The sequence below is a fragment of the Pundamilia nyererei genome, unplaced genomic scaffold, assembly GCF_000239375.1.
Source record: "Pundamilia nyererei isolate P.nyererei 1_Seehausen unplaced genomic scaffold, PunNye1.0 scaffold00102, whole genome shotgun sequence".
Lineage (NCBI taxonomy): Eukaryota > Metazoa > Chordata > Actinopteri > Cichliformes > Cichlidae > Pundamilia > Pundamilia nyererei.
Window position 1 is genome coordinate 1180864 of NW_005187503.1, and position 13265 is coordinate 1194128.

A 13265-nucleotide genomic window follows, 5' to 3' on the forward strand; every position below is an offset into this window, starting at 1 on the left:
AGCGTGTTCCAACAAGCCACGTCTCTCCGCCACTTGAGCAGCCAGTGCCTCGCCTCGTTTCTGCCGTGCCCCCTCCAGAGCATGGGTGAGCGAAGCGTGACGCTCGGCGAGGGCGGCCGTCAAATCCCTGATGCTCTGAGCCAGCTGCTCTCTGGCCGACACACTGTTTACCTGGTGAGGAAAAAGCACAAAGACAAGTTTGGAGAACTAACACCAGGCTTCTGCTGGTACATTCTTAAAAAGGGTCCAAATAACATTATAAAACACTTTGAGAAAAGACACATTTTTGGAGTTATGTATGAAACATGCAGCAGTTGCATAGTATCCAATCCTAAACAGTCAAGCTGAACAAATACTTGCAGTAGCTGCTGACTGATTTTAATCCCATGTTCAGGGAGATTTTGTGGGCCAGAAGTATTAATCACCTCAGTCTGTGTGATGGAACTTTCCAGCTGGGTAATCTGAGCCAAAACTGTGTCCTGGTTGGACAGAATGTAGTTCATCTCCTTTGTAATCTTCTCCTGTCAAATTAACACCGAATACGTGACACAGAAACAACAAATGCACACAGATTATCAGTTTCACACAGCCACACATCTGCATTATCTTGCACACTATGCTTGTCTAACAGTTAAAGCTGCATTACTGTAGCTTTTTAAACAACACTGCATCATTTTTATCTTTACCTTCATTGCATTTGGTGGTTGCATTTCAAATGTTAGTGAAGTGCAAAACTATTTTAGAGATCTAGACTAAGTCTAAGTGGCGCAACAATTCCTCCATGATAGCTCAGAATCTCATCTCTGCAGTCTTGCGTGAAAGACTTGGAGCAGAGTCGCTACTTCTCCAAATAAAAAGGAGCTAGTTGAGGTTGTTTATCCGACCTTGTCAGATGGCACCTGGGTGAGGTGTTCCAGACAAGTGAAAGAAGATGGAAGGATAGATAGGGACGGGAATCAAGAACCGGTTCCTTGGAATTGTTAGTCTGCCTGCCGATCGATCCTGTTTATCGGTTGCATTTGCACTTGTGCTACAATCAGCTGATTTCAGCTTGTTTGTCAGAGGAAGCAGAGAAGCAGTCTTTGACTGCTATAATATATTATTTTAAACTGTGAAATGTGTGAAATGGAGGGTTTCACACTATTCACATATACGCTGGCTTCACTACTACATGTTTGCTTTGTGTGTATTCCTGCCTCTAGTAAACCTTTCACTGTGCGGGACAGAGATAGATGTCAGATTGTGAGTCAAACCTTCAGCGCTTGGTACGCCTGGGCCACTGGAAGGATTTTATGTCCGGTGTGAATGCGGCGCAGTTTGCAGAGGGGGCAGAGCAGCCGCTGACATGACCGACAATAGAACTGCAGCTTCTCCTGGTCGTGTTCTGGACAAGTCAGCACCTGAGCGAGACAGGCAAAACAGATGAGAACAATTTAATCTGAGGCACATTTTACTGAGTAGAAGAAAACAGGAATGTAGCACACAAGTGTGAGTATGCCTGGGTAATTTATTGCTTTGCCTTTTGCTAAGCAGCCAAGAGCCAGTGGAGGGCTCTGAAAAACAAAAGTAAAGTAAATGTAAAGGGGTCTCTGTATTTTCTTCTTGTGTTGTTACAATCTAAGTGGGTCAGAAATCCATATTTTGCACATGGAAAGAAACCATAACTGTTCCATCCATGCAGTCTTACAGTAATGCGCAATTACTGTCCTTTATGCAACTTGAACTGTGCCTCGCATGGCAATCACACTTTCTATATAATGCAGTGCAATATAACCACACCCAGTTTACCACTTATTTAACAACATATACAATTAATACTTAGAAACCCTCAGCAAAGCATGTCTTGTTGAAAAGTGTAACAAAAGACTTCATGTCTGCTGTCACTTATGCTTTATTTTAGCACAAGCAGATGTGGATGAACAGTATGCGTGTGTCAGTGTTTCAGTACCTTTGGTCTGAAGTTGAGTGTAGGCTGGATGTGCTCATGCTGCGCCCGTGGCGTTCCCCATGGGTGATAGAGTTTGAAACACTCATTGCAGAAATTAGACCTGCAGTCAGCACAGCCCTTGGTGGCTTCCAGAGTTTGAGGCGGCTTACAGAATTGGCACATCACAGCCACACTGCCCAGACTCACCGTGTGTCTGTACCTGAGAAAGGTAAGCGAGAAAGAGAAGACAGACTGATTTAGCCTCACGTTATTGAGCTTGTTCCACCTTTTTTTTTTTTTTTTTTTAATGAAGTGGGACCTGGCAACCAAGCAAATAAAGGATTAATGAGTTGAATATTTGGACATGAAATAAATTCTCATTAAAGGAACACAAATGTTTATAACAAAGAGTGATTCGAGCCCATGGGTGTGCTTGAGACAAATGGTAATGAGCAGGTGATGAATGGAAAGCTGTGGAAACATGCGGTCAGCCAGGGTAGCTACAGCATGTTGCAGTGCACGCTCAGTGCTGGTTCAGCTGCTGAATACTGACAATAAGTTTTGGACCTGTTCCCATACCTTCTGCTTTTCAGGTCTAAGTCCTCTCCTTATTTACATTTGTCCATAAACATCATGAGCACTGAAGGACATCATCAATCTGTAGGGTTATCTAACAGTTTTTGTCATGAATCTGTACTCAAATAGCATCTTTCTGCTCAAGTTAAACACAGAAAGCACTTTTTACTACAAGTCTCATTCGCTCAGTCACATACACGATCATTTTTCTAATATTCATTCATCTGCTGGGGATCGATCCATTGACCTTGAGATGGCCTGCTCGACCACCTGAGCCACAGCTCCCAATCTTCTGTTTGCAGATTGAGTCTATACTTACCTCTCCACTATACGCTCCAAGGTGAGGTTGCGCAGACAGTCAGTAAGGCCTTTCTCTCCCAGCTCAACATCTCTGCCGCAGGGGATACAGGGGAACATCATCACCAAGGGTGGACCTTCCTTACGGCGTCTACCTGGGTACGTCCCATAACCGGGAGACCGTGGCATGGATGGTGAAGGGGGGTGTGGACCTTAAACAAAAAAGTAAAACCAGTTATAAACAAAGAAAATTAAGGAAAATCATGGTTGCCATTTCTTTTAGTTTAGGTTATAAATGGAGAGAGGTACTACAAACCTGAACGCAGCACGCGGTCGATGGGCCGTTGTTCATTTTTAGGTGTGGGCCTGCGTGCCTGACGAGGTGAACGGGTGTTGGGTGTGGAGGCTGGTGAGTTGGGTTCTGGTGGAAGCTCTGGAGGCGGGTATCCATTTGCTACCAAGACCTCGGAGGCACACAAGAGACAGACGCTGTGCAGGCATGGCAGGACCACAGGCTGTTTAACTATTTCCTTACACACGGGGCAATGCAACTCATGCTCCAGGCTCTTCATGTTAGACTGTTGGAAGCAAACAAGCAAAGGATGACTATCTGCACATGGTGCTGTAGAGAAAAACAGGCTGAGTATCCAGACATCCTGAAGATGATTGTGTTTAGGAACGCAGCACACAGACGCCTGACTGCACAAAAAAACTTTAACTTGAATAAATGGAACTAAAATTTGCCGGCAGCATAAAAAGCTCTCAAACGTGAATGCCAATGGAATTGATTAAAATCTAAAACTATCCAATTATAGCATAAAGATGCAAAACTCAGCCAAATGTCGTTTTATACTTAAGAGTTTTGATTCTTACTTCTATAGATACATTTTTACTCAGTACCAGAACAGCATTCAAGTTTTAGACCAGTCCGACTTGCAGATGTACAACTGAGGGGAAACAGCTTCACAGCAGATACCCTGAGAAATACTTGGCAATGTGAAAAAGATGTGCCACACAGCCGACACAGGGTGCCAATCTTGTTAAATATGGATTAAGATGAGGCATTAATTATTCAACCACCCATCTCTTAAATCACAGCCATGCATGTGACCATGAGCCAGTAGCCACATTTCTTTATGACTCAGAAATTCTATAACACACTTGTTTCTAAGAAATTTCGTAAAAATGTGTAGTAATGTGTAATATATTAGCACGCAAAATCAGGTTTGATAATGCATTTGTCTTTTTCTATACATTACTGCCAATGCAGCACCTTCGCTTTGTGAAACTACAGCAAACAGACCTGGATGGCGAATCCAAACTCGCACCTCTGGAGCACTTAACGCGTGCTCTGCTCAAGGACATGGATCTGACAGAAAAGGACACTGACTATTGCATAAACCTGTGACTTTACCACTGCAGTCACTCTGATCTGATAAAAGATTAATTCCACTTTCATTACATCCTGGTCTGTGTGAAAAATACACAGATTTTATGTCCAGTGATGTTAAGAATAATAATACATTTTATTTGTTGTCCTTTTCCCAGTCATGAGGACCTCCTTTTCCCCCCCTTTGCTTTGTGGATGCCCTTGACACAGAACCTACTACCAAACTGGTTGCAGACATTATGATTTAACTTCAAAACCAGGACAAGGCAAACAGACTGACAGTGCTGCATAGGGGATTTGGGGATTGTGTCACTGTGATGTGATATGATGCCACCATCAGGGCTACTTAAAACACAAAGATCATGCATAGGGATGCAGAACAATTGGAATATTATGAAGGGAATATAAAAAGGAAAGGTCTACATTCACACAATAAAGCCGGATGAGAAAATCTGTGCAGATACTGGCTGATAGCGCACCATCTACCCAATTTGCAGATAGCACCACCTTAGTCAAATTAGAATTACACGGAGAGAACTGGCGGATAGCGACGACCTGCACTGAAGTATGAAACTGGATTAATGCTAATAACCTCCTTCCTCCCTCAGTCCACCTCAGTCATTTTCTCCAATGTCAACTCTGGCCTGTCTTTTTCTCATCCTCTAGCAGCTTAGCCTATCGCATTTCATTTTCAAGCACCTCCGATTCCTGCAGGCTGAGCGCACAGCTACAAACTGTGGCTCTCTACCTCCATCTCACATGCACAGTCCGCACTGCTGCTGCTGCTGAGGCCGGCGGGGAAAAACAAGCAGCGCATCCTTACCTTCACCTGGAATCTAGGCGCCATGACAGCATTTCCAGGATCAGAGCAGTGTCTGTGTAGTGCAAAGAGGGGAGGGGTTTGAGCGATTACAACGACCTCCTAGCGCAGGTACGATGGGCTCTGGAGGAAACGGGCTATGGCGACGGAAAAGATAACGCACGTGACTGCCTTTGACTGCTGAACGTGCTCTGTGTGCACCTCTAAGACCACTCCACCACGCTCTGTTGGAGCCGTGTCTAAAAATTACCTCTAGGTTTTAACCCTGCAATGCTTGATGCTCCCAGATGCATCGATACACATTTTTTCTTATTTGTCTCAGCAGCAGCCCCGAGTCCTGCATCTCGTCTCCATGGAAACGAGCATCCAGAGTGCCGAAAAAAGAAACGTGTCATTTGGGTCTGCACCCATGCTATTATTTTTTAATGACATTATAATTGCCACATTTGAATGGAGGTTAAGCTCAAGTCCGATATGTAGGCTACCGACTATAGCTCATTAATGTCGGTAAAGCAAAAATCGAAGAAGATCAATATTTAATTGGCTAAAGATGATAAGAAAAATATGTTTTAGTTTTATTTTATTTCAGTGGACTTTAATTGAGGTTCAGAAACAGATAGCACACGGATTGGGCCCATGTGATAGAGACACTCCGGCAGGTGCCATCCACACCGATAATTTGCTTTTTCCCTTTAAAACATGATAAAGCATGATAGCTACTCTTTATTTAAAATAAATAAATAAATACAAATTCATACTCCACGTTATATTCAGCGTATATCAACTAACAGCACAATGTCACAGATATACACTTACGGTGGCGCGAACCAAGGCTTCCATCGCTGATGTGGCTGTTTTTAAATCCATCTCTGCCATTTTAAGAGCATAGCTTCCCCCTGTTTTCATCATCTGGAAATAGATTGTGGTGTGTCCAGGCCGATGGCCATGTAACACATATTAAGAACGCGAAATATGCCGAAAATAGGTCTCGAATATAGAAGCGTTTTTGATATTAATATTATTTTTTTCTATTAGATGTTTAATTTGGACATTTTTACGCGCGTTAATTACCGACTGATAAGAAGCACCGTGTGCTGATTTTAGGCATAAAAACAAAACGCTTTCTGGAAAAAAAAAATCTGAATTTGTTCTTAATTTACGAGTACATCCACGCCGAATAGCTACTACTAAAAGATGCCTGTGGCTTTATTCCTCACGCAGGCATCCCTCCCCCTACGTTTCCCATCCTGCACCGGATGCCCTCAGCTGATGCGGAACACAGGGAAAATCGCTGTAAATCCAGGAACCCATTCCTTAATAACTCAAGAACGTAGTGTGGGGGGAAAAAAACAGTATTTGTCGGTTTAAAACTGATTTCCGGGATTTAAAATGTTGTAAAGGAGTCGTTGGCCTAGACTCTGTCGAACACATCTCTCGTGGATGATGTCAGTTTGAGCCAGAAAAAAACAATCATGTCATAAGATAGAAGCTGCAAGCAGCTTTTGGCAAAGGGAGTTTTATATATCTTTTATTGATCAGGGCAAAAACTCTCACTGACTTATAAAAATGTATTTTTCGGGAGCGATCACGCCAAGAGGATAGCAGAAATTGCAACAAATTTAACAGTTCTACAATGATAATATAAATAAAGATATGTGCTGACGGCAATGCAGACATAGAGTAGGTAAAACAACACAAAGTCATAAATATACTTGGGAAAGCAGCTACTTTTTGTGTTTTATATACAAACTTTTTCATAACTCCTGTTGACCAGAGGCTATTTACTAACGTAAGCAAAGATATAGTACATAAAAATAAATTAAAAAGAACAAACATCAGAAATCACTTTTTTTTTTCAAGTTTTAGGATCCTCAGATCAAGTTTAGTTGTTGAATTTTCTGAGGATACATAAATTTATTTTTATGTACTATATCTTTGCTTACGTTAGTAAATAGCCTCTGGTCAACAGGAGTTATGAAAGAGTTTGTATATAAAACACAAAAAGTAGCTGCTTTCCCAAGTATATTTATGACTTTGTGTTGTTTTACCTACTCTGTCTGCAAAATACAGTATATAATGACCAAAGTCTGGAATCTGTAGGCTAAAATACGCTACTTCAGATAGTAGCCAGAATTAATCCTCCTACAGCTATGTTACAAACGCCGTTCCTTCGCTTGACCCCAGTTGCCCTCGTCTGCTCCCTTGCAACAATGTTCTTTTATTGAGGTTACATGAAGATACATAGGTTCATTAACATATGACGTATACATACAAACAAAGAGTACCTTGCCTGTGCGTTGTGTAAATGTGTGGGTGTGTGTGTGGGTGTGTGTGGGTGTGTGTGTGTGTGTGTGACCTCCCTAAACCTGCTGGTCTGGAAGTCCAGCAGTTCATCTAAACAAAAGGCACTTAGACTAAAACAGATATAGATATGTTTATCCAACCATGAAACAATAAGATCAAGGACCTGATTCTGGACTATTACGCCAATTTCAGGCTTAGGGTCACTTCTGGGGCAGTTACTTCATGCTGGCACCGCCTCGGGAAAGGTATAATAACAGGCTGTACCATCTCAGTTACGCTCTTTGCCCTAGCAATGAACATGGTGGTAAAGGCTGCTGAGGTGGAGTGCAGAGGGCCGCTAACAAGGTCAGGTGTTTGTCTGCCCCCTATCAGAGCCTATATGGATGACCTCACCATTACAACATCATCAGTCCCAGGGTGTAGGCGGATCTTGCAAGGACTTGAGAAACTCATCTCATGGGCAAGGATGAGTTTTAAACCTTCCAAGTCAAGATCTATGGTACTGAAGAAGGGCAAGCTCTCAGGAACCATTATTCCATCCATAATGGAACAACCAGTCAAGAGCTTGGGGAAACTCTTCGACTCCAGCCTGAAAGACTCTAATGCCATTCAGAAGGCAAATGAGGAGCTGGGAGTGTGGCTCATTAAGGTGGATAAGTCCGGCCTGCCTGGAAGATTTAAAGCCTGGATCTACCAGCATCCCATCCTGCCCCGAATCCTGTGGCCCCTGCTTGTCTATACAGTTCTAATAACTATTGTGGAATAAATGACAATCCAACAATACAAATCTAACAAATGCAATAAGCAAAAACTGGATTGTTCTTCAAAAAGACTGCCATAGCTATTCACATGTCTCAGTGTTTCTTCCACAGGTGGAAAGTTTCCTGACAGGTGTGTTCAATAATGACCTAACCAGCTCTCTGTTGGGTGTGTAGACTACTTCCTTATATTAAAATTCCTGTTTGAACAATGAACATGAGATATGCATGCCTCAGCTGTGTTTGACTCGGTCAATGTGTTTCATTACAAAAGTGCCGCTTTACTTCAAGCTGTCGCTAGCAATCAGAAAGTGTTTCTTTTTGTCTTTCGTCAGATCTTTTATTGAACTGTGCAAGTATGCTCAATAACACTAGGCCAGGGGAAGAATTATAACTGCAACAAAGAAAGACCATTATTACCCACACCTGGTCAAAATGGCAAAAAGGAAAATCAACCATACTAAAATAAGTAGGCACACTATAAGTAAACCAGTTCTGAAACTGAAGCTACCAGTCCTGCAACAGAAATCAAGTATAAGAAAGCTATACCTATTTTAGTGATTGCAGTATAAGGTGGCCTCTTGAATTTGCCTGTATGTGAGGGCCTCCAGGACGGAAGCAGTTACTTATTTTTTTAAAAATGCAAACAAAGTTGCTAATCAGGAAACAGACAATGGGAGTGTCACGAACACCCTTTTGAACCTCGTGGAGGTGGTTTTCTCTTCGCTCTATTGACTCTGCTGAATCCAGGTAGGAGCAGATTCTTCTGTGACTTTTTTATTGTTTAGATAGAAACTAGACAAATTTTGTTTCTTGTGGTTGAAGATTGATCTGTAATTATGTTAAACTGGCTGGTTTTTGGTTCTACTCTGACTGCATGTATTTTGTTTTAAGGTATTTGCTTCAGTGAAGCTGCTCTTCCGTTTGACATGTATGTAAAACTTTAGTTAAGAATCACATTATTAAAAAGTAAAGAATTATTGTAAGTACAGTCCATCTACATTTCTGTCCCTCTGCCGAAGCATGCCAAATAATATTTCATGATCCATTTTATTTCTTGTCCAGATTCTTGTACAGCACTGCAAACATGTCAGACCCAACAAGACTGGAAATGGCATTGGCTGCAATGTTCAGTGCCTACATGTCCTACCAAGGAGATGACAATAAACTGACCAAAGAACAATTTCTAAAATTAGTGAAGAATGAACTACCCTTACTTTCTCAGGTAAGGGAAAACATTGTACTAAATAACTGCAAATGATCACAATAACTTTGGTGACATCCAGACACTTTTAAAGTGCAATGTAAATGTTTAAGGCATAGTTTAGCATTAAAATCTAGCCCTACAAATCTATTGAGTTTGCAAATGTATCATAACAGCCTGACTAAAAGCATGAACCAAGAGATAATTTTTTTAAAATAACTAATTAAAAAACAAAATTATTATTAAACTTTGCACTTTTTTTGTTGTGAAAAAAAAGTGCAAAGTTATTTTTGCACAACAAAAAAACTTTGCACTTGTTTCACTTTCCAAGTTATTAAATGTTTGTTTCACCTTTGCAGGGAAAAAGTGAAGATGAGCTCTTCCAGTGTGTCGACCACAATGATGATAAACGTGTGGACTTTGAAGAGTTCGCCTCACTGGTTGCTGGTTGCGCCTGTGCAAGCCATGATGCCCTCCAAGAGGTCATGAAAGAACTGGACACAAAAGGCTGCCCAAAGTAAAGCACTGCTGATGTGGAAAGAAACCCAATATAGGCCTTCCCTGGATTCACATTAAAACAATAAAGTTAGTCAAAGTCAAAGATTGTGCTTGTTTTTTCTTTAACCCTTGTGTGGTGTTCATATTTTTGTTACTCAGCCAGTGTTAGAGTTTTGGCTTTCCAAATTAACACTATCAAACAATTTTATGTTAAATTACTCAACAGATGTTTACTTCATCCCAATTACAAGCCATATGAACAGCAAACATGGTTAATTTTTTCCCTTTACCTTTGTTAGATCACATTTATGAATTAATGTGCTTCTCAGTTTTTTTTGTTCTTTTTATAAAATGTTATAAAAAAATAAATCAGTTATAATCAAGTGGAGTGAGTGGAAAGACAACACATTTACACGTGAAGCAATATGTTTCACAACTAAATGGGATCAGCTGCTCATCAATGGTGACATTAGGCCCAGGGTTGTAAAACAGGGGGAGGTGGTGCACCGATTATCCCACACTGTCCTGATGGCAGCTAGCTTGTCTCTCTGCCGTCGAGCTGGTCTGTCATCTCGGTTATCAAAACGGATAATCCTGGAAATTTAGTGGAAGTTTTCCAGAGACATTGATGCATGGAAAGGTTCGTGCCGGTTTCTGCATCCCACAGGGATTCTGTGGATTCCCCTTTGGACCTCAAAACTCCTGCAAGGATAAGAACCCCAAAGTAGGCCTGTAGATCAATTTGGTCCATCCCCTTCCACCTCTCTCCAAAAACACACCGTCCTTCTAGATTACTGCAATCCAGAATAATTTTCTGGATGGAATCTGGGATGAAAAGCTCAAATGAAGACTTCATGTCCTGCACATGAGTAACTGCCAACCGTGTTGGCCCTGGCTTATCACAGTAGCAGCTCTGCAGGGTGGCTCATTTCTTGGGCAAGAAGACCATTCAATGTCACCAGTTATTGACATCCATATTTCTTCACTTGCTGTCTGGTGGGCTTGTTCTGGTCCTGGAGCTGGCTGCTGATGGGGTACTCGTCTTTTTTTTTGTTACTAAATGGTGCTCAACCTCATCCTCTTCTTCAAAGTCACTGTCAGACTCTGAATTTTCAGAAATGTGAAATATTCTGAAACCTCTTTGTCAACATCATCATCCGAAGCCCCTCTCTCTTCCAAAATCAATTGGATGGCCCTCGCAGCAGATAATCTTTTGCCATCTTGATCAGTTGTGATAAAGAACCACACTGGCAAAGTCTTATTTATAGTATTATGCCCCTAATTTGCAGGTGGGACAGGGTATGAGAAAATAAAATTTGGATCCCTCAAGAAAGAGGGTAAAATGTGTGGGAATGTCAGAGCAGACGGTGTTGATAGTTGAATTTTCAACAATGTTGCAACTTTGTGCAGAGCAGGAGGGGAAGAAAACACTATCAGCAGCACCAGAAAGGAGGAAGACAGAGTGTGGGAACACAGGACCTACACTTTCAACACTTTTATTAGACCTGGGTCCAGTGGACCCGAACACCTTGGTGGGGGGAGGTACAGTATGAGGTCATTGAAAATTAGTTCGGATTTATGTTCTTCACAGAAAATAAGCCAAAGCCAATGAATTTCAGGTTGAAAAAATAATTAATTGTTTGATTTTTCTTTTGAGAAAAACTGAAAACGGGTCTCACAGACCCGAACACCATACAAGGGTTAACTTAGAGATGCATAGAAATGTTTGCTAGTTGTCTATTCACACCTCTGAACTAGTTGTTTCATGTTAGGATATACCCTTATTGTCTGCTTTTCTCACTTTACCTTTATCATAGGGTTTGAAATAAACCCTATTATAAGGTTAATGTAAAGGATTACTTTGCAAAAAGGTAATTAAATTACGGTTACTTCCCTGTTCTCTTCCAGTCTATACAGCAATAACTGATATAGATATGCTTCTGCCATAATATGTTTACAAACCCTGCCAGCAAATGTTCACGTTTTCAGAAAAATTGGAGATTAAAAGAAATTTACTGTCTCTTTATCTGAACAAACATTTTAAATGGTCTTCAGTTAATAGGTACGCTTCATCAGACACTAGAAGGCAATAAATTAGTTGCCTTCTAAATTGTTTATTACCATTAGTTGCACAGTAACCAGGTAGTCTCAGTGTGCAGCAAATGGCCTTGAGGTGCTATTATCTTTAAGAAAATAAATCAATAAATGAACAAGGATAAGTCTTCAAAACACAAAGCTTTCTTTATTTGGAAAAGCTTATACAACATTGAAAGTTACAGTAGTAGAATGAGGAAACTTTGATAATAATGACAGACATGGGAATAGATGCTCAAGAGTTCCCTCTGCTGGTGAGGAATATTTCATTGTGGTCTGACATGTTTTCAGTTTGATGGAAACTCAGTTTACAGCCCACATCAATGCTTCCCTGAGTAGCAGACCAGACATATGACTACATTGGTAAAACTGATACAAGAAATCACTACTAAGGGAGTCTGATAATAAGAAGAGAACTGCTTTAACCAAGAAACAAAACTCTGGAAATCTGGACTGACGAGTACTGTACTTGTAGCTCTTTCAGTTAAAATTATGTATTTATGGATAACAGCAAGAAAAATACCGAGCATTGATACATAGCGTGATCAAATAGGTTAAAATAACAAAAGTTGAGTGCAGGAAAAATTGCAATGAGGTATTTTGGTGATTTTTATGTTCAATTATGTCCTTTTTCTCCTTTGTTAGTAAAATGAGACACAAACCTCTAAAAAAAGAAAAAAGACAGAACGGATCGAGTTGTTATTCAAATACAGCTTTAACACTGGGCTGCAAAGCGTGCCATTTGTAATACCCTGTTTTCACCACAATGTGGCACACTGTATCCACCTAGCTATCTGTCGTCCATCTTTGATATAAAACGCTTTTCAGGATAATAGGAGTAAAGGTTCAGGTTATGATAGGAATATAAATGCAGATAATATGAGACAAAACAGTCCTTGAAGCCACACTGGCTGGATTGCCTCTGTTGTGGATGATAGCTCTAGTTTGCAGAATTGATCTTGTACTCAGCAGAATGCTGCTGATTGGCTCTTCTTTAGGTATCAGTTAGTCTTACAGGTAAATTACAGATTTTCGAAATTACAGTAAATACTTTTTAAAATCCCTTAAACCTAAGGTGTGTTTATTATGAGAGATTAACACAGAAAAGTAGAGCGTGTGTGTGGGAGGTGGGCGGTGGAGAGGGGCGGAGGGTCAGTTAAACCGGTAGCCTAAACTTTAATGAAACTTTATCTTAAATTCCACAAAAACGGCTTTTAGCTCTTCTATCAGCAGCAATAGTAACCTTTTGCTTGTTTTTAAATCAGATGTCTGAACTTAAGTTAAAGTCGTACTAATATATTTACTCTCCCATTACAAACCTTTCCAGTGTATTAACTGTTCAGAGAGTCCAGCGTCTGCAGAGCCACAGTGTGAGTCAGTGCGCACAGCCAGGGCGG

The 13265-nt window shown here is 40.9% G+C and overlaps 1 protein-coding gene and 1 long non-coding RNA gene across 2 annotated transcripts in view; one reads left to right on the top strand and one right to left on the bottom strand.

The window, feature by feature from the left end:
• The window catches only part of trim46b (tripartite motif containing 46b), a 14956-nt gene extending 8708 nt beyond the window's left edge, over window positions 1-6248 (bottom strand). Inside the window, exons 1-7 of the mRNA XM_013912799.1 lie at window positions 5827-6248; window positions 3117-3378; window positions 2823-3012; window positions 1949-2147; window positions 1254-1400; window positions 426-521; window positions 4-171 (exon numbers count right to left, since the gene is read on the bottom strand). Coding sequence (XP_013768253.1) covers window positions 4-171; window positions 426-521; window positions 1254-1400; window positions 1949-2147; window positions 2823-3012; window positions 3117-3378; window positions 5827-5919 — 1155 coding nt within the window. The 5' untranslated portion in view covers window positions 5920-6248. The remainder of the gene's footprint in view (window positions 1-3; window positions 172-425; window positions 522-1253; window positions 1401-1948; window positions 2148-2822; window positions 3013-3116; window positions 3379-5826) is intronic.
• Window positions 6249-8755: 2507 nt separating this feature from the next.
• On the top strand, window positions 8756-9877 carry LOC102211514 (uncharacterized). The gene is made up of 3 exons (XR_001290470.1): window positions 8756-8822; window positions 9138-9297; window positions 9636-9877. It is a non-coding gene; the product is annotated as an uncharacterized LOC102211514 (long non-coding RNA).
• The last annotated feature ends 3388 nt before the right edge of the window (window positions 9878-13265 follow it).